The sequence below is a fragment of the Peromyscus californicus genome, unplaced genomic scaffold, assembly GCF_007827085.1.
Source record: "Peromyscus californicus insignis strain IS unplaced genomic scaffold, ASM782708v3 Scaffold_4__1_contigs__length_199733344, whole genome shotgun sequence".
In the NCBI taxonomy this organism is placed as follows: Eukaryota; Metazoa; Chordata; class Mammalia; order Rodentia; family Cricetidae; genus Peromyscus; species Peromyscus californicus.
Window position 1 is genome coordinate 41,758,979 of NW_026294562.1, and position 21,325 is coordinate 41,780,303.

The 21,325-nt window shown below is 38.7% G+C and overlaps 1 protein-coding gene across 2 annotated transcripts in view; it reads right to left on the reverse strand.

Annotated features, from left to right (window-relative positions):
* LOC128094032 (aldehyde dehydrogenase 1A1) overlaps nucleotides 1-21,325 on the reverse strand; it is a 127,301-nt gene that overhangs the window by 13,500 nt on the left and 92,476 nt on the right. For both annotated transcript variants that reach the window (XM_052712080.1, XM_052712079.1), the window contains 7 exons: nucleotides 20,480-20,584; nucleotides 11,824-11,964; nucleotides 10,263-10,392; nucleotides 8,283-8,344; nucleotides 6,591-6,719; nucleotides 5,063-5,176; nucleotides 763-865 (listed from right to left, as the gene is read on the reverse strand). In XM_052712080.1, coding sequence (XP_052568040.1) covers nucleotides 763-865; nucleotides 5,063-5,176; nucleotides 6,591-6,719; nucleotides 8,283-8,344; nucleotides 10,263-10,392; nucleotides 11,824-11,898 — 613 coding nt within the window. In that variant the 5' untranslated portion in view covers nucleotides 11,899-11,964; nucleotides 20,480-20,584. The remainder of the gene's footprint in view (nucleotides 1-762; nucleotides 866-5,062; nucleotides 5,177-6,590; nucleotides 6,720-8,282; nucleotides 8,345-10,262; nucleotides 10,393-11,823; nucleotides 11,965-20,479; nucleotides 20,585-21,325) is intronic.

A 21,325-nucleotide genomic window follows, 5' to 3' on the forward strand; every position in this document is an offset into this window, starting at 1 on the left:
TTAGAGAGTGATAAACTAGGGACCTTGTGGTGTGTTGACTAGCAACCAGGAAGTAAGTTCTAAAATCTCCAGTGAGGATCACAACATTGACAATAGCAAATTTCATGCACTATTTGTGTTTATAATCTCATTGTAATTATGCAACTATTGAAGAAAAAGGAAAAGGAATGTTTGACCATGAATTTCAGTGAAATTACTCCTACATAAGAAGTAACCTGAGGATTTCATTTGTTAGTAAAACCAGAGTAGTTTGCAATTTTATGGGTGCAGTCACATCCTAATGATAACATATTTCAATTTTACTAACATTAACTGGAAAAAAAGAGAAATTATTTAAACAAGTTTAATATTATTTATTCTTCTTATAAATGATCCCGAGTGAAGGCAAAAAGTAATTACGAAATTTCTGACAGCTATACTTCTTTTGGCCCAAATGTCTCAAGTATCTCATGTCCTCAACACAATTAAAGATACAAAGATATGGAATTATCAAAATCACATCACAGACCCTAGACGCAGTCCATTTATACTACCTCAGATTGACACTGGGAAGTAGCAAGCTATTCCAACCCAGGACAAAATCTTATCTTTGTTTAATTTGTCTAATGTATGGAACAATTTAAAAGGTTTCCAGAGTCACCACAGACTCTACTTAATTCCTTACACCTTGAGACAAAGTCACTTTTGAGACTCCAGGTGACTGTGACATTATCAGGCATCAGGAGGAAGAAGATGAGATGCTAACAGGGGACTTGTACTCACAGTCAGCATCCGCAAACACAATGCAAGGGCTCTTTCCCCCAAGCTCCAGGGTGACCCTCTTCAGATTGCTTTTCCCTGCAGCTTCTTTGATTAATTTGCCAACCTGAAATCAAACATCACAGAAGAGGAGGAAGATTAGTTTGTTCCTGTGTAGATAGGTTCATTTAATACTTTCCACTTATAGGACATTTGCACCGCCAATTAATTTTATTTAGAAGAACCATGAAATGGTGTTGCTCAAGATCTGACACCTTCAGGTGTAAAAGCCTCTGCCATCAAATCTGCAAATGTGAGGCAAGTCACATTTGTGGACAGGAGAGTAGACACAGCAACTGTGGGAGCTGACTTCCACATGTGGGCTGGTAAGAGTTTACTTTTCATTTTCATCAGAACTTCTGCTCTGTATTTTATCAGAAAGATCCTGAAATACCTCTAGTATTGACTTCTCATCCCGCTGGTGACTTTTAGAGAGCTCAGTTCTTCCTTTCTTTGGGCTCATCTCTTAGCACAGATTCTCTTTGAGCTCTTCTCTGAGAACTCTAGATGGACATGATTCTTTTTCCCTGGTCTCCCAAAGAAGCACATGAAAAGGCACCTGGAATACCCTAAATGGTATCATACATACCTGCAAAAAATTTCCCAACAGACTGCCATTTTCTACATCTCTGTGCGTTTATCACAGTATGCTAGTTGTTAATGGATCTCGGTACTCCTCCCCCCTTGCCTTCTTGGGTGCTGTGCTCTTGTTTCTCCTACACATGTCACTCACTCTACACAGTCGACATAGAAGAAAAGACAATGGCTCTGAGCTCCGTGAGCTTCCTGCCCTTAGTTGGAATCCTGCCATTCTGGTTTCTTCCTTACCTAGTTCCTTCATCTACAAAAAGACATTGATTTTATTTTTATTTTATTTGCTGTTTTTGGATTCTTTCGTTTGAAAGTTAATTTCTAAACAATAGTTTCTGCTTTCCATCTCTAAATCCAGCTTTTACAATGACGTGTAGTTCATTATGTACACCACAACCACATTCTGCTGAAAAGATCTTTACCCTGGTATCTTGAGGTTCCCATTATCTTCTGCTTCTTTAACTCCCTGTGTTCCTTGTACTATTCTACATGTTGGATTTTAATGGAACATTCCTATTGCAACCGAATGTAGAGACCATTTCTGTGTGGATACTGCATTTCAATTGTGTGTTACAGAAAAGATAATCATTCTACTAAGATTTTGATTTTATTAATAATTTTTTAAGTCTAAATTTAATTCCTGAGCTTAGATGAATAGAAATAAACAAAAACCAGTCACGTCCTGGGGAAGCCCTACCTGAAATTTGCCTTCCCCAAATCTCTTTACACTACGGTCTTTCTTCCTTTTTGTCCTTTACTTGATTTCTGACCGTGTGTCCCTGTATAGCTACGGTCTTCCTCCCTTTTTGTCCTTTACTTGATTTCTGACCATGTGTCCCTGTATGAGTCCCTGTGGCACAGTCTTTGTGACTATTTTCATTTAAGACATTTCCATTTTGTATATAACAAATTTTATCTTTTTGGAGTTCCCTAATCAGTTTAGTAGAAAAGTTCTGCTCGCATAGCTAACTTTTGTCTTGGTTTGTGGAGTAATACCAGAAGAAAATTTCTAAAGTTACATGTAGCAAAAGAAGGAATAGAAAAGCTGGTTAGAAATATGAGGGAGGAATAAAGATTTTGTATATGTTGCACATTCAGGTAGACAATTTGAAGCTTGTTTGAATTTTCCCAGAAAACAAGCATGTAATTTTTATCTCATGATTTCATCCCTTTACTTCAAAAAAGTAAAATTTTGTTTCCCCAAGGAAGACAATGAGAAAGGCAAAAATCCAAACTGTTCATCTTCTTGTTGCATTCCGTGTGAAGCAGAGGTGACCAATGTTTGGGAAAATATGTCTTAAACAGTGTGGTTACAGTTCTTCTTAAAAGTGAATTATTTAAAATTCTTAATATCTAAATTATATTAAAGTTTTTGTTAGACTGTTTTATTATTGTGACCACAAAAGCAATCTATCATTTGCTTCTGGATTAAAAATGGTCCAGAACCTTTAGTATAAGTCAGGTAACAAGCCTCAAGAAAAACGAATAAACAAGCTTCCACAGAGCATTTGTGTTGGACTAATGCTATGTTTTCCCTCATTGTGGCTTCTAAAATCATGTTGTTACCATTTTGTTATTTAGAAGTAGTTGTACACCATTCTGTGGCTAACCCTGAACAAAAGAGTCTGTGAAACTAGCCAGACAAGAGGAAGAGATAAAGCCACAAGGACACACATGCTCATGATTATGAATCTCGGACTGTGGGAACACAGAGGGAAACATTGTTTAATTCATGATTTTCTTAGAACTTCAGATAGGAGCAACAAGACAGTGTGGGAACACGGGGGAGTCGGGTGAGAGGAGCAGATTCCCACAAATAAACCCAAACCTGGGAAAACGACAGTGGCCAGGACATTTTCTGAGTTCTCAGAGGGGTGCTAAATGTCTTAGTCTACAGGCTCTCATTTTTTATTACGTAAAATTGAGAAAAGCAGATATTGCAGCCTGCTTTTCAAATAAAGTCAAATTTGGCAAAGATACCTAACATTTTAGAGGTATAGTACTTAGAGAGTTAGATTGGGATTTGAGCCCAGATGCTGCCTGATCTCCTAATTTACATGTTTATTTTGGTGCACGACTCAGGATCAGTTACAACAATTGAGCACTCATGCTACATCTGAGGTCAGGACCAGAAGCCTTCAATACAGATGGACTGGAGAAGTCAGCATAGGATTTGGACCCAGAAATGAACATGGGTTCCCCATGGCAGGGCATGGGAAATCCCAAGATTCTATCTGCCTGGCTTTTCCTTCCCTGATAGGATATCAACCTACATCATTACCATTACAGACGCATGCTTTAGACATCCTCACATCTTTTTACCCCACAGGAAATCCTGAATACAGCATTTTTTTTTTTAAAAGCCATATCTCAGTCACAGATTTTTCCCCATATACTATTTTTCTATTGTCCATGAAAAACAAAGAAAACATGTTCTAGAAGGCCACAAATAGGATGAAAATAGAATTTAATGTTTATCAATTCAACTCTCTGTGAAGTTTAAAAAAATATTGAAGCAACTAACTGTGATTATAAGAAAATCAAATTAATCTCAGCTCATTCTAAAGAATGATCTTCTTGCTTCTCAGTCCTCGAGTAGTTAAAACAGAAACCATTCCTCAAGGCCCCCAGCAAGTTCTGGCACCCATCTAGCTTCAGGTGAGTTTTCCTTTCCTTCATCTCCTGTAAATATCTGTTCACCTCCTCCATCCTGTTAATTTTTGTAGGGTTGGCTGCTTTGTCAGGTATATTCTTGTTCACTTTTTACCCACACCAATGAGGCATGCAGCATCTTCTCTGTTGAATAACTGATAATGTGGGAGACGACCAAGTAGGGTGACTCAAACGTGACTTTGCTTAAAAGAGCATCATTTCTACACGTTTTGTTTATAATAGAAAGCCATGCAATATCCAGAAATATATCTTCTAAGCCTGTTTCTCGTCCTCCACCTGCAGCGTCTTATAGTGTTTGGGGGCTGGTTCCTGGTTTTCAACTGTGTGCCAATCCATGGTGAAAACAAGCACACAGAACACAGGTTCTTCAGTAGAAACATTGAAGGAAATAAAATTTGTCTCCCTTTCAGGGTATGATGTGTAGACAGTCCCAAGTAAGATGATAAGGGTGAAATTCTGCTATTTAATTTTCTTAATCTAGTGGTTGTACTTACATTCACTCATATAAATCACTGTGGTCAAACTAATATATATATATATATATATATATATATATACCAGATACTTTTTACCATTCATCTGACAGGCTCAGATACTATATTTTTCTTCCTTTCTTTCTTTTCTTTTCTTTTTTTTTTGTTTTTGTTTTTCAAGACAGGGTTTCTCTGTGTAGCTTTGCGCCTTTCCTGGAACTCACTCTGTAGCCCAGGCTGGCTGCGAACTCACAGAGATCCACCTGCCTCTGCCTCCCAAGTGCTGGGATTAAAGGCATGCGCCACCACGGCCTGGCTCAGAGACTATATTTCTAAGAGATAGTAATAAACACATTGAAAACTTTCTTTTATCCTAAATTCATCCACTTGTGCTTGATAAATATATTTCAAGGATAGAATAACAAACCATTTAGGGCAATTTTGTTTTAAGAAGTATTGGCTAAGAAACAGCTGCGGAGTGCCTGCTTTTTTTCCTTAGAGATGAGGCATTAGGAGATTGACACTACCTGTGTTGATCCTGTGAAGGCCACCTTGTCAATGTCCATGTGAGAGGAGATGGCTGCCCCAGCGGTTGGCCCATAACCAGGGACAATGTTCACCACACCAGCAGGAAACCCTGCCTGCAAGTTAAGAGGCAAGCAGTCAACAGATGAAGAATTTAATTTGTAACACAGGTGAGTACATGACAGAAGCTGTTTCCTTATTGTAACCTTATGAATTTTTCTATCAAGAAAATTTCACTTAAATATTTGGCTTTTTTTGAGACAGGGTTTCTCCATGTAGTTTTGGTGCCTGTCCTGGATCTCGCTTTGTAGACCAGGCTGGCCTCAAACTCACAGAGAACCTCCGGGCTCTGCCTCCCGAGTGCTGGGATTAAAGGCAAGTGCCACCACTGCCCGACTAAATATTTGTTCTTTATTATTACTGTTTCTTTTCTTTTTCCATATGAAAATGTACTCCAAAGTGATATTATTGAGAAACACTTTCTCCTAAATCCAAATATTTCATCAATGATTTGTAGCTCCAATGATTAGCTCTACCAAATGTCAGAAGGGAGAACTCATTGAGAAAGGATCCAGAAAAGTATGATAAAGTGTATATATAGAAAGAAGGCATTCAGAATCATCAGCAAAGATAAAAATCGAAAGAGTGGTCACATTTTCAGTTTTTCACTGTTGACTTCCCAGGCAGAGCAGCTAAGTTACAAACCCCTGAGATATCGTTTAATCAGTCAGACACCACATAAGCAAAGCCTCTCTTCTCAGGATGATAGTGCAGAGTAATTCCTACCCCACTGAAAACAACAAAGACAGAGTCACTAATTTGATGGACATATTAAAATTTCAAGATATTTGCATCAAAATGCCTCATTTTGACAAAATGTTGTCCATTTTAATGTAAAATGAAAAATATCTTGAAGACATTGTTTCAGATTTCAAAATTCTAGGTTGCCCTTTTAGAGTTTTTGGTAGGATATTAAGGCCCCAAACCAGTAAGTTGTTTTTAAAGGGTGAAATCACACATTTTGGTTAATTAAATATAAGTGTCATGTATTCTTTGCACTTTGAACAGGAAAGAAAATGAAAATGAAGCTATGATAGACAAGTGACTATGAACAGCTATACGTATTCTTCGCATAATATGGCCCAATATTACAGCAAGTGTATTGGCGCAGTGGCCTCTTCAGCCATATTCAAACTAAAATAACTGTAGGAATTCACAGAAGCAAGCAGGCCAGTTATAAGTGCAGCCGTGGCAGCAAATATTTCAGCAAGTGAAAGAATGTTGTATTTCCTCAGGAATTATGTTCAGGAGACTTGAACAACAAGGTGACTCCCTATAAGCCTCATTATTTAGGTGGAGACAAGATTGTGCTGGCTGACAGAAGTCCCAGCCTGTAGTCCTGCTGCTTTCATCTGCATGACTGGGCAGGAGCCATGTGTGAACAATGAAGCTCACAGTAGTGTGAATGAGGCCTGTAAGGCAAACAGGGGACTCTGAATTTGCTTGTATGTTTAGACTCTGGAGACTCACCTCTTTTATTAAAGATGCCATGTGAAGAGCAGTGAGAGGAGTTTGCTCTGCTGGCTTGACAATCACGGTGTTCCCACAGCTAAGGGCAGGGCCTATCTTCCAAATGAGCATGACCAATGGGAAATTCCACTAGAGAGCAAAATTGAACAATGGACTCTTTACATTGTTTCAAACCACAGTTTCTAAAACAACCTGCCCTGATAGATGTGGAATAAAAACCCCTAAGTTCTGTGTAAGTATCTGGCACATCTCACTTAGGTTTATTGCTAAAAGCAACTAGTAAATGATAAATGTTCTGAACTAAGCATATAGAAAACACTCCCAAATTTATAGTCAAGTCCTGTTATTTTGAATTCTTATTCTACAAGGAAGACATTCTTTTATGTTTTTCTATATAATTAAGCATGTCAAAGGTTACAGATGGTTTAAAAGACATGACATTCTCTCCCTATATCTCCCTAGATCACATTTAATGGAATTTGCTCAATTATAATATCTTTTAGTATATATAGTGCCTAGGAGACTTCATTTTTACTTTTTGGATCCTAGAGACTAAAACCAGGCCATGGGCATATTGAATGTGTTTTCCACAACACAGAGCTGTGCTTAGCCCAAGATAAACAATATTGTTAAAGGCAAAGGAAGTTCACATCCAGTGGGTGAATTTTTGAGTTCGGATCTCAGCAAACCCATAGGCCATGTCTCTATGTAATGCATTTACCACCTGTGAGTCCTGAAAACAGTCCTCTCTACTTTAGATGATGTCTTCAGGATTAATTGAGAAATCCAGGGCTGTGGCAAAGCACACACCTGTCTAGCATGTGTGAGGCCCAGGATTAGATCCCCAGAACAAGAGAACAGAACAGGGGAAGCTAATGCTTCAATTAGCCAACAGTCCTAGCTGCTAGAGTGATGTAGCTGTGTCTGAGTGTTTTAAAGCCTTTGAAATACTAAACAGTTCTATGAAATACATTGATATGTTCAATCACACTAAACAGGAGTCATTGTCATTCTGAAAACTTTGGAACATTTCACTGTTTTTGACTTTTCTTCTTAAGCTATGTCAGCTGTGTCTGACGAGTGCCCTGTGTTAATCCTGGAGGAAATCTGGTTACATCCAGAACATGATTTTTTTAGGCAGAAGACCTTTGAGTACCCAAACTTGCTATTTAAAGGTACAATCCAGGCCACACACTCTTCCAGTTGTCATGGAGATTATTACTTCCATTTAAATCAAAAGATATTTTCCAAGATTTGAACAGTCTTGTTGTAGTTACTGTCTACTGTGGGAAGTCTCAAGGAGGAGACAGAAGTGCTGGGAGTACTGGGCCATGCTGTGTCCCACTGAAATGTCCCAGCACAGATGAACCATGACAAACCTTTGCCATATACTTACAAAGCAAAGCTCATGAAACCAGAACATAGCACAATTTCCAAAACAACCCATTCAATAAACACTTAGGGCTTATTAGGCAACATTAAAACACTCTCAAAGGGTACAGCAGTATATTGAGGGGTTTCTGGACCAGCTAGCTCATATCTAAGGTGCTCAGTTACAGGAATATGTGCTTCAGGCAGACATGCTTACTGAATTTACTTCACACATAACCACCACAGAAGCGTCACTCATGTGGTAATGGGCTTCAGATCAAATGGAATTTCCCCCATTGGGAGTCATGAAGGAGAACTTACAGGGATGATTTGGCCACACACCCCAATAGGTTCACGTCTTGTGTAAGTGAAAATATCTCCATCTGAAAAACATAGCAGACACACCATTCATTAAAGGCAAATGTGGGATACACCCATGGCAGGATGATGTGAGATTGATATGAGAGGATCCCCACAGTGAATAGCAAAAGGGAAACAAAATATCCTCTCAACAAGGTTAATAACATAAACAATGGAGCCCTCAAACAGCAATTTGAATCTAAAGACTGAGATATATGAAAATAAGTGACAAGATGGGGAAAGATATAACAGGCAGTTAACTCTCTCTGTTCCTTGTATTCCAAGTGGCTGCCTTCTACGTCACCCTTGTTCACAGAGTGATGCTTAAAGGAGCTGGGAGGTGAGGATCTCTCTGGGTAAGGGCAGAGACACATGCAAATGTTTCCAGCATCTCAAATCTCCCAGGAGCACCAAATTTTAAATGGTAAATGATTTAAAATAGTAAAATATCTCCACAGAGTAAGCAGTTTTTCTACAGACTTGGAATAGTTGGTTTTCCTTTTGCCTATCAAACATAAATGCAATGTTTTTTAGTCAAGGAAAAACAAGTGTTTGAAGTGAAATGTGGTTCTCTGCCGTCTGGGTTTGGCCTACTCCTGTGCTTTACTTTGATGTGGTTACCCTGAGAATTTTGTTGTTCTGTGTTTTATTCTGGCTTCCTTCACAGGAGCCTACTGCTACCACCACAGTACGTTTCCTGTCAAGACCTATGAGTACTTTAAGAAGCTTCTATGTTTTCTAAGAGTGGAGTAGGAGCCACAAAAGAGGCCCATTCGTGGTATCTCTGTTGTCTCCTCCTTATCTTCTTACTTCCTGATGACTGCTGTGGGATGTTCTGTATGTCAAGTGTGTTGCTGATTGGTCAATAAATAAAACACTGATTGGCCATTGGCTAGGCAGGAAGTGTAGGCGGGACAAGGAGGAGAATAGAGCTGGGAAGTGGAAGGCTGAGTCAGAGAGACACTGCCAGCTGCCACGATGACAAACAGCATGTGAAGATGCCAGTAAGCCACGAGCCATGTGGCAAGGTATAGATTAATGGAAATGGATTAATTTAAGCTGTAAGAACAGTTAGCAAGAAGCCTGCCACGGCCATACAGTTTGTAAGCAATATAAGTCTCTGTGTTTACTTGGTCGGGTCTGAGCGTCTGTGGGACTGGCAGGTGAGAGAGATTTGTCCCGTCTGTGGGCCAGGCAGGAAAACTCAAACTACAGATGACCACCTCTCAAACTGAATCCTCCAGCTGGAAGTGCATATTAGGGTCAGAACTGGAAGTGGACTATTTAAGTTCTTGAAGTCATTCCAGTTATAGACATAAATCTCACCCTCTATTTTATTACCAAATTGATTCTTTTTCCACTTCAAATATTTTTCATGCGTCTGTTCTGCTATAGGTACCCTGAGTAACACTTGCACAAACACTTCAATGCAAACCTTTGAACTCAGCTAGTAAATATGTTCTCATCTTGTTTTGTGTGTTTTGAAACATGTTAATATAAATTAGTTTGTTTAAATACACTGAGCTTAAAAGGGCACCGGTAAGCATACCTGCCTCTTTCTGGACGGAATTTCTTAAACAATTACATTATAGGAAGAATATCAATGTTGTTATGGAAATGAAGCACAAATAAGTAATTTCAGTAGCCAGGTTTGCAAAGTTTGGGCATTTAGACACCTCACTTGAATTTTTAATTAATTCTATGATAAGGTTCTTACTTTAATGCTATCTATACTCTCCACAGTTTTATTTTCCTCATGATAACAAGAAGAAATGTTGACACAATAGTATTTTCTTCTTCAGAAATGTGGTTTTTCAAAGTCAAGGGGAAAATAATTTTGCTTTATTATTTGACATCTTTATCAGAGTTTGAAAGCATCATCTCTGTAATGGTAGCCTTGCCTCTCTCACCATCCCTGCTATTTTTTCTAGGTATACTTACCACTTGGTATTGTTTGGCCATGGATCTTGTCTGCCCAGCCTGCGCAGTACTTTAGTGCCTTTATGCAGCCTCCTAGATCTGACAAGTATGCATGGGCGAAGACTTTCCCACCATTCATGGCCTCCATTGTCTAAAAAACCAACACAAACCACAGGCTACAGTCTCAGCAAGAACATTAGATTAGGAACATTGCTCAATGTAGCTAGAGAGATGGCTCAGTGGTTAAGATTGTGGACTGCTGTTCCAGAAGACCTAGTTCCATCCCAGCACCCACATAATAGCTCACAATCATCCACAATCTTAGTAACATGTGGTATTATGTCTCCTTCTACCCTCTGAGAGCAGCAGTCACACGCATAGTACACAGACACACATGAGGGCCAAACACCCATACACATGAATTAAGTTAAAATAAAAATGAAGGACCATATACTCATGTATGAATGAGCAGCATAATTGGACTCTGAAGTTTACTAATAAGAGTAAAAAGAAGATGTAAAAAGTAGGCAGTAGGTAGCACGGGGATACGAGGAGGAATTTGTAGGAAGTAGTTATGGATGGATATGATCAATATCCATTATATAAATACATGGAATGTTATAAGAATAAAAATAAAAGTATATAGTCAACATTTTCAGTAGTTATGTAAGAGAGCTTTGTAATTATACGGAATCTCAAATCATCTCGACTAAGCTGGTTTTAAAACAGAGTGCAATAACTTGTTTATGGTCACACAGCAAGGTCCTGGTAGGAAGGATAATGAGATTCTGATTGTCTGACCCTGTGTTCTTTCTGTCACATTCTGAATTCCTTCCAACTATACACTAGGCACAGTTTCACAGGTGCACAGCTGTGACGATGATCTGTAGCCTCCTTGTCATATGAGAGTTCTAACAGGATCTCACTTGCCAGCCAATGGTAGAGACAATCTGGTGTTTGCAACCATTCTTGATGCCTGAGTTATCATTGTCATAATCTTTGCAGATAGAAAGTCTGTTCATCCACACTTAACACTTACATCTTTCACCATGGATTTATGGATTTTCCTCAGCAGCTTTCAGTGATGGTTGTTTAGGCAACACGGTCATAACTATTTGGATTGCCAAAATATAAAGTTCCAGGCTTTCTGGGATTGCAGTGTTTTCTCTTCTTTCTCTTTTCATTCAGACTATAAAGGTCTCCTTGGATCCCTACATTCTACATGTTGATCATCCAATAGCTAAAGCTCTTCCTCCTCCGATTTATGATTCTACTCAATATTAAACCTGGTTTCTAGTTTGTTAATTCTTTTAGACCCATGAAAATGAAAATCACTTCTCTTTGTTATGAAATTGTCAATAGATACATGGCAGGAGAAGGAGGCATTGTAAAAAAAAAAGTTGGGGTGGATATAAATAAAATTTGTTTTAGAGTAATATTTTCACACTTTTAAGAAATTCTAGAGAAAAGGCAGGATGTTTGTCCATGTGTTCTCTTAAGTAAATCAACTAGCTGGTTTGAGCAGTGAGTGCTCTTGGGAACTCTCCTGTGTATCTTGTTGTTGGCATTGGTTAATACTCACAGCCAGCAGCAGACGATCTCTTTCTATTAAGTCAGCCAGCTTGTTCAGCAGGCGTCCCCTCTCTGAAGCATCCATGGTGCGCCATGGGGAACCAATCTGAAAAGCCTGTCGCGCAGCTTTCACAGCCTTGTCAACATCTGCCTGGAAATCACAGAGCATTCAATTCAGGATGTTCAAAACACTAGATGTGCAACCAACATGTTACAACTTCATAAAGTAGGACATAGTCCTCACAAACAGAAGCTAGGCCTATGTTAGCCCAAAGTCCAGAACATTCCACTCACAGCACCACAGTATGCTGAAATGGTTTCTCTTGAGTAACTGAGTAATATTTGTAATAAACTCCAATAGTCTATCAAATAGTTAAACTCCTAGAATAGAGAGACTGTGTTTTAATAGTTGTTACTTTACCCTATTGTAATAGGACACTGAATATTTTATTTGAAATAATGTTCTAGTTAGTTTATACACATTAGCTCATTTGATTTAGAAGTAAAGGAAACTATCTCCATTACCAAATTATGAGTTAAAGTACCAAATTTTGGTACATTCACATCATATCTTATTGAAAATGAGGGCTTATAGTATACATAGTGCATTGGTCTGCATGTGAAATGTTGATTTTGGCTCAAATGTTTTAACAGTTGCCACTCAGGGGTTAGCACTGTTTTGAGAGGTTGTGAGACCTTATAGACACAGGAAGTGAGGGGCAGGTGTAGAGCCACAAGGCATGGCACATGGGTTATAACCAGGATCCAGTGGCATCTTGAGATCTCTTTCTGCTTTCTGGTCCAGTAAGACACATGGGGTCCTGGTATCCCGCTCCTGCCACTGTGTTCTTTTCCTTTCCATCACCATCATGAAGGACTGTGCCCTTTCCAACTGTGAGCCCACAAATCCTCCTTCCTGAAAGTTGCTTCTGTCAGCTATTTTGTAAGGCAGATAAGAAAAGAAACTAGCCCTCAGATCCTTCCTTCTGTGACTAGCCCGCACTTCTCACACTAAAGGAATGTGCACATGTTTACAGTAACAGAGAAGTTATTTACTCTTTTATTGGAACTCTGTGAGAGTGGACAGGCTAAAGCATCTCCAGAGGCCACAGAAGGTATCTGTTAGTTGAGAGCTTGAACTGAGCCTGAAATACTCTTCCCTCATCAGCAAAGGAATGAAATGTGATATCCAACAAGACATCCACAGCCACCCAGGCTCTCAGTACAAACCACCCAGGCACTTTAGGTTATTCAACAATTCACCATAAGGTCTTTCCCTTTGCTTCATTTTCTCTCTCAGTAAAATAAGGGAGACATTTGTTCCATATTATTATTTGAGATGAAAGAAGGTACTTTGTATAAATGTATGAGAACTTTATTTCAAATACAATACTATGTGTGGAATTAACGTAGAATAAAGCAACAACTATTAAAATACAGCATGGCCCTGAGAGATGGCTCACTTGAGTACAGGCCCTTACTGCCATGCCCTACATCCTTAGTTCCAGCTCTAACACTCACGTGGTAGAAAGAGAAAACCATCTCTTTCATTGGAGGACAAGTTGTCCTCCAATGTCTGCATGGGTGCCATGATGTCTGTGCACGTGTGTGTGTGTGTGTGTGTGTGTGTGTGTGTGTGTGTGTGTGTGTGTATGTGTGTGTGTGTGTATCTTTGCACATACATAGTAAATAAATATTTTTTGTTTTGTTTTGTTTTTTTGAGACAGGGTTTCTCTGGGCAGCCCTGGCTGTCCTGGAACTCGTTCTGTAGACCAGGCTAGCCTTGACCTAACTCACAGAGATCCACCTGCCTCTGCTTCACAAGTGCTGGGATTAAAGGTGTATGCCACCACTGCCTGGCTCATAAATTAATATTTTAAATGTAATTAATTTTCAAAATTTTGTCTATAAGACTGGCATTGGGTGGAACCCCATCAATCCTACAGGCCAGTAGACTGCATCTTTATTTAGGACACTTAATTCTACTGAGAATTAGAATATAAAGAAGGAGACCTCCCCCCATATTTTTTGAATTGCTTGCACTTAGCTGAACCTGTTTTGCCTTCACCTTAGAGAGGTGTGGAAGGCTATATTAATATCACCTTCTCAGAAAGCATTCCATAATACATTGAAGAAGTCTACATGTCTGCAAACTGAGGTGGAAATAAACCATGTCAGTACAGATGCTCCTGCATTTATGAGAGCTACAACTAAAAATATCTTAAATGCATTCAGTACACATCACACAACAAACATCACAGCTTGACCTAAACTACCTAATATGGACTGTCTTCCTTAACAAGTATTGGATGTGTCATTTCTTGTATTGAACTCAGTATGCTGTGGGTTACAGAACTGATGGCTTACCCACAGGACTGTGTGGCTGCTGGGGAGTTCCATAAGCATCACAAGAGACTACTGTACTATAAATCATAAGCCTGGAAAGAGTCCAATTTTTAAAACAAAATGTCCAATTTCTATTGAATGTGTACTGCTTTCTTATGCCTGGTCTACACAGATAGTTTCAGGACAGCCAGGGCTGCCCAGAGAAACCCTATCTTGAAAAACAAAAACAAAAATAAACAAAAAAGACCTTAAAAGTAATAAATCAAGGTTGTAAAATTATCTGTCCAACCATATAAATCAAAGACCTCCTTTATTTATGAATGGACAGGAAGAATCCTTTTAGAAGTACATCTTGGTTTAAACAACTGAATGTTTAAAGTTACACACTAATACTCATTTACTATGCTAATTTACATACTAGTGTCAAATCTTTTGAAGAATAATGACTATGTGGAATTAAGTACATGTACATGTAGTTTTTGCTTCGAGAACAATGTATATTTTAGGAATCACATTGACCATATTACTACTTATATTTAGATTTTGTTTTGTTTTACAACAAATTTTCTAAGTTTTTCCTAAGGAAATCCAGAGAACACTGTTTGGAGAAGAAAAGAAAAAGCAAAGCTCAAAAATCTGAGTTTTCCCATGTGATCTATGGATACTTTAACACACACACACACACACACACACACACACACACACACACACACACACACACATGCACATACACCCTTCTGTGTTAGACCTGTGAGATGCAGCTCTGGTGTGGATCCTTCTGTTTTACTGTTATGTCATTGGCCTTTGCTAAGTATGAGATGTCTTGAGCCTCCTCCCTCTCCCTAAGGGTGGATAGAAAATGGTTTTGAAACAAACCTTACCATTTAAGAAACCCTCCTAGTGCTGTGGGATGTTCTGTATGGCAAATGTTTTGCTCTGACTGGTTAGTAAATAAAACACTAATTGACCAGTAGTCAGGCAGGAGGAAGTATAGGTGGGACAAGGAAGAGAAGAATTCTGGGAAGTGGAAGGCTGAGGAGAGAGACACTGCCAGCCGCTGCCATGACAAGCAGCATGTGAAGATGCCAGTAAGCCATGAGCCACATGGCAAGGTATAGATTTATAGAAATGGATTAATTTAAGATATAAGAACAGTTAGCAAGAAGCCTGCTATGGCCATACAGTTTGTAAGCAATATAAGTCTCTGTGTTTACTTGGTTGGGTCTGAGCAGCTGTGGGACTGGCGGTAGACAGAGATTTGTCCTGACTGTGGGCCAGGCAGGAAAACTCTAGCTACACTCCTACACAGGGCTATCATAAATAAATTTGTTCTTATGTTTATATCTTTTGGGGTCATGACTCTCCTTCTCTCACATCGTGTATATAATCCTGTAGGGCCATAAAGAGAGTAAGGACCATGGATTTTTAGTGAAACAAAAAACTCAGCTTTGAATTCTGATTTTTCCTTTTAACCATGTAAGATTTGAGGGATTCAAACATCTGTGTGTCTTCCTAACATTCCAACTATAGTTTGGCTAATGATAGGACCCTGAGGTAAAGATTTTGTTCTGAAACATCATTAAATTGGAGGAACATGCAACCAAACATCACCTTATCATTTTATAAATACATCCTTCCCTCAGTATCCAGGGAGAACCGATTCTCAAGTCCTGGAAAGATAGTCTAAAATCACAGATGTTAAATTTACATAGAATTTGCATATAACCCACAGACCTTTTAGGTTAACTCTAATTTACTTCTGATACACAAAACAAGGCTAGGTAAATAATAGTTGTACTCTATTAGAGAATAATAGCTAAAAAAGCCTGTGAACTCGGTGTCCACACAGCTGTGATACACTGCATCACATTGTCTACATTAGCAGCTACACCTTCTGATCCCAGGGCAGTTTAATTTACCAACATGTGGATGCAAGTGGTCTACTCTGTTCTAAAGTAAGATATATTGTTTGAAGTTCATTGCTCTTATTCAGGAACAGTTGTCTCACATTTTCTTTGTGAATGACATGCTAAGTGTTCACTAGAGGGAGACAATTGTGGTCCCAAAAGAGAAACCAACATGAAAGTGAGTACAGTATCCTAGACCATTCTAGCATGTTCTTTCAGCCTTCTCCATCCTCTTCCACATCAGCTCTGTGTCCCATACTGTCAGCAGCTTCCTCTACAAAGCTAATATCCTTCACATAATTAATCTTATCACTTTTCCATTCATGTTTATACCTGCTTGCTTCATCCACAGTCCTAAGGTCAAGGCTCTCCATTTGGTTTCAAGTTCCAACACTTTCTGGCACCACTTTGCAGGCCAAGACTTCCTGTTAACCTTTCTCCTACTCAGTAGGAGCCATCCCTCCTCATCTTGACTCCTGAAATTCTCTTTGAATAGTGAATGTTCTAGCAGCATGTCCCTTTACCTTTCAAAGTCCCACACATTTTTCAAAGTCCTGGTTCAGTGTGTTAACCTAACACAAAAGTCACCAGAAACGCAGCTCAGTGCACAAAGTAATTAAGAGCCTCTTACTGACCTCCAGGAAGGAAAGTAAGTTCTTCATTGCCACGAGTTAGTGCTATAGACAATTACCATGAACTTTTTCTATTTAGAATATCAAAGAAATGGAAGCAACTTAAGTGTCTGTCAACAAATAAATGGAAATGTGGTTCACATAGAAAATAGAATATTATTCAGTTCTAAAAAAAATGAAATCAAGAAATCCGCAGGAAAAGGAATGGATTTAATATGTGTAATATTAAGCAAAGTCACTCAAGCTCAGAAAAAGAAATTGAATATTCTTCCTTATGTGCAGATCCTAGCCTAGAATGTATAATGTTTGTATGTGGACAGTTGTGTGTGTATAGAATGACATATAAAGGAGACAAAGAAAGTAATAGCAGTGAATGAGCCAGCACAGAACACAGGCAACAGGACCCTTGAATCATGAGAGAGGATGAAAGCTAACTCTTTTTTTTTTTTTTTAATTTCAACTCTGTCGTAGTCTTTGTGCTGGTCAAATCCACAAAAATATAGTTGATAGGGAAAGTGTGAAACCCCAAGTGAAGTTTCGTGGCTTCACAATGGCCCTTCTAACTGTGTAGAAATTCACTGAGATGCATAGTTTGGGACTAGGTAAGTTTCTGTTTGAGTGGTTTCCTTAATCTAGCTGTGTGAAGTTTTCCTTTGTGAGTTCATTTCAATAAAGTAATTTAAGAAAGAGAGAGAGGCTTTAGGCTTCTGACACAAAGGCAAGATCTTTATAGCCCCCAAGTTACTACTACAATTAAGTATCATAAACCTTGAAATGTAGGTAAATAGACTTTATACATGAGAAACACAGCAGAAAATAGAGCCAAAATTTGATGGTATACTGACCTCCATATTTACTTGCTGTATCTCAGCCAGGCTGTCTAACAAAGCTGCTTTGGGCAGCATAGTCGTTGCTCACTGTCTTACAGATGGCAAGATTTCTTGCTATTCTTTTAATGCATATGCAATATTTAATTTTTTTAGCTTTATTATAAGTCTAACATGTTACATATAAAGGCATTCATTTTGCCTTATGTAATTTATTTTTAAATATTTATATAGTAATCATGGTTTAACTGATTTCATTATGTATCAAAACATTTGCATTACCCAATATACTAATCACATAAAGGGTTTTTTTTAAAACATGTTTCTTTTCAAAGCTATCATTATGTATATTTTTATTCAAGGACTGGCATTTCCAAGATATATATATATATATATTAGCCAGACAACAAGATTAACTGGCATTTTTCTATGATCAAATGCTTTGGCCTAGAGAAAGTCAAATATTCCAGTTTTGAAGTCAGATCCTGCAGGCTGAATGTATGCGGACAGTTTGAATGAAAGTGAGAAAGCAAGAGCCTCTAAGACTAGTTAGAGAGGTTCTGAATACTTCCATCTCTCCTGGAATGTACACAGGCACATTAAGTTCAGTCAGAGATGGAGAAAATAGCAATCAGACCAGCTTCCTTTCACACCTGTCTGAAGCACTTACTTTAATGGACATTTAGTTTTATCCCTCCAATTATCAATTAGCTCATGCCCCAGGATTAGTCAGCAGCTCCTAAAGAAGCACTGAAGTGAAAAGAAAACACTTCCCACCCACAGGCATTCTTGGCTTTTGAACACACATTTGCTCTGGCCCCTGCAGGATATGGCCCATTGGCAGCCCCATTCTGCTTGGGAATGGAATCTTCAAAACCTTTAGTCTTTGACCTCATAAGTCAGTCCAGCATACCAAGTTTCTTGTGACTGTGAACTTTACCAGGTTATGCTAGAGTGACTAAGCAATGCTAGACGCTGGTTATTAGATTCCTCACAAATGGTTTGAACTGAAATAATTCAAAAAGACATTTTTAAATAATTTTTTTAAAAAAGGAAACAGAGACAGGAATGTGGTTTTGAAGCAAGCCCTTGTTTCTCACAAATACTTTATATAATTGACAATTGTCTTAGAAGACTCATCTGTCCTGCCAACCAGATTGGCACAGTGACTTGGCTTGCAGCTTGTATGGATATGAATTCTTCTCCTTGATCTTTCTACAGGAGGGGCAGTTGTCACTAAGGACAGAGCAGATCAGGGCTCTCTGGCCAGGCTGCTGGCATGGTCACCAGCTTTCCCATCTGTGCATGAGGAAGAAGGTAAACCTCACTGATTCCCCCAGCAAAGTCTTCAGCCTGCCTGAGCTGCCAAGGTTTCTACTGAACCCAGGCAGAGAGCTTTGTTATCCTGATGAGACCAACCCCAGTGTCAGAGCAGGATGTCCCCTAGGAGCTAAATGTCCAAGGCTTCAGTGTCAAAGCAGCAATAACATGATTTTTGTTAACTGCCATCTACAGATTCATAGTCTCGAGTGTCATTTTTATCTACACGGAGAAGGCATAGACAGCAGATGAGCTCTTAGTTTATCTATGTCTTACTGCATGTGAGGCTTAGGTTTCTGTTTCTTTCTTCCCAGTCTTGTTGGAGATACTCAGTGAATGAGGGTGGCATTTGAGGTAAGGCCATATTGCGTATATCTCAGCCTCAGGTCAAAAGCATTTATTCCTCCTTTTCTTAATATAGTAAACACATCTTCACTTCCTTCTGGGATTAGCTCACAGGCTTCTGGGTCACCGCTGGCACACAGTTGTGGATGGTAATTATATCTCTGCCTAAGTTTGGTCTTCTAGAAATTCAGGAAGATGCACGAGTAGCTAAGCCAGTAGTACCAATCAGCCTACCTTTGTACTAGTCCAAACCCATATTTTCCATTATGCACCTGCAGCCATTTCAACAAATGTATCACCACAGACACTGGAGAAGAGCCAGCCTCTTTCCTACAGAGAAGCTGGAAAACTACATGAAGAAGAGTTAGTGTATAGCCTTCTCTTCTGTGATAAATGGAAATTAACTCAAATGGACCAAGGACCTAAATGTAAACACACAACCATGATGTTACTAAAAGAAAATGTGCAAAAGTAATTTCAAGATACAGTCTTAGAGAGCAAATGGGTGAACTGACTGCTTGCAGGGGGAGATGTTAGACTGTTCTGTTCACCTGACAAATATTTGGTTTCCAGATTTTATAAGGGACTAATGTAAACAAAAATATTCCAAATAATCTAATTTAAATGGAAATTATCTCAAAAAGCACTGCTCAAGATGTGTAAATGGCCAACAGGAATTTGAAACCATGTTCCCTTTGCTAGCTATTGGACAAACTCCAAACAAAATGAAAATCAACTGATATCCTCTTACTCTATTCCTAATGATTCTTGACAAAAATCAGAACATAAAAAGTACTCTTGGGAGGTGTGGGAAAAAGAAACCCTTACATACTGCAGTGAGAATGTGGTTTTGCCACTATGCAGTATAGCATGATGTTCCCTGATCTCCTTGTTCCCAAATCAATGATTTTCAATAAAATAACTTGATAATACAGTGTTCTAAAAGTCCTATATCAACTTTTAACTCACTTAGCAAATGTGTAAGAACAACTGTAAACTTATAAAATATTTCTCTCTTTTAGCCTAAGATGGATTCCTTTCTACGAGTCTGTCTGCACAGTGAATCTAGACACTATTTCAAGTGAAAAGCAGCCAAGGAAAAATAGCTTGAAAAAAATCAGCACCTCATCCAAGGCATCCGTTGATGGTGTTTGTCTTATGCCAAGGACAACAGAACATTAACCCAACTGCCAGAGCAGCCATATTTTCATGTCTTTCCTTGAGCTTACCCTGGGTTTTGAGCTCAGAACAGTGAGAAGCAAATTGGACTTGTGGGTGCTGGAACTTACCTTGTCCCCTTCTTCCACATGGCAGATGACCTCCTCAGTTGCCGGGTTAAGGACAGGAAATTTCTTGCCACTCACTGAGTCATGCCATTCATTGTTTATGAAGATCTGTGGAGATACAAAGAAAGCAGATAAAAACAAATATGCAGTAAGTTTGAGGCTTTTTAAACTAGAGTTGAAGTATGAGATGATGCCTACACATTGCATGTCTCTCCCTATCTCAAAATGCCCATCTTTTGTTTCATTTAACATGTAATAAACATACACACAAATATGTGTGCATACTAAGTAGAAAAAAACTGATTTTTCATCTTGATCTTTGGTCCCAGTCCCTGAGCTCAGCCCATGAGTTCATCCCACTTCACAGTTCAGTCACCATGTCCTCCTCTTCTCTACTTTCCTTTATAAGGTTCTCAGCTTAAGTGTCACCATTTTCATGTTTTACTTCAAACCAATTAAGCAGCATCCCCTTATGACCTGTTGACTAGTTGCTCCAACTAAATGTAATTTGTTGCAAAGTAACACATATCTCCTACTACAAAATTAGTATGTTCTGCTCTGTGTTAAAATTAGATATTTACAGCCTATGAGATTGCAAACCAGATTAGACATTATAATTGGCCTTGAAAAATTAACAAGAAATTCACTCACCATCAATAATAACCTCTTATTTCTGCCATAGGAATTGCACTATACCTTAGATTTTCATAGATAAACTAAAAGATCTGATGTCTCATATGTGTAGATAGACTCATAATTCCACCCCCCCTTTTTGAAAAATTGTAATTTCACTTAGAAATAATGGAAAAGTCCCATGATAAACTGACCACATTTTGTTATGCTATTGTG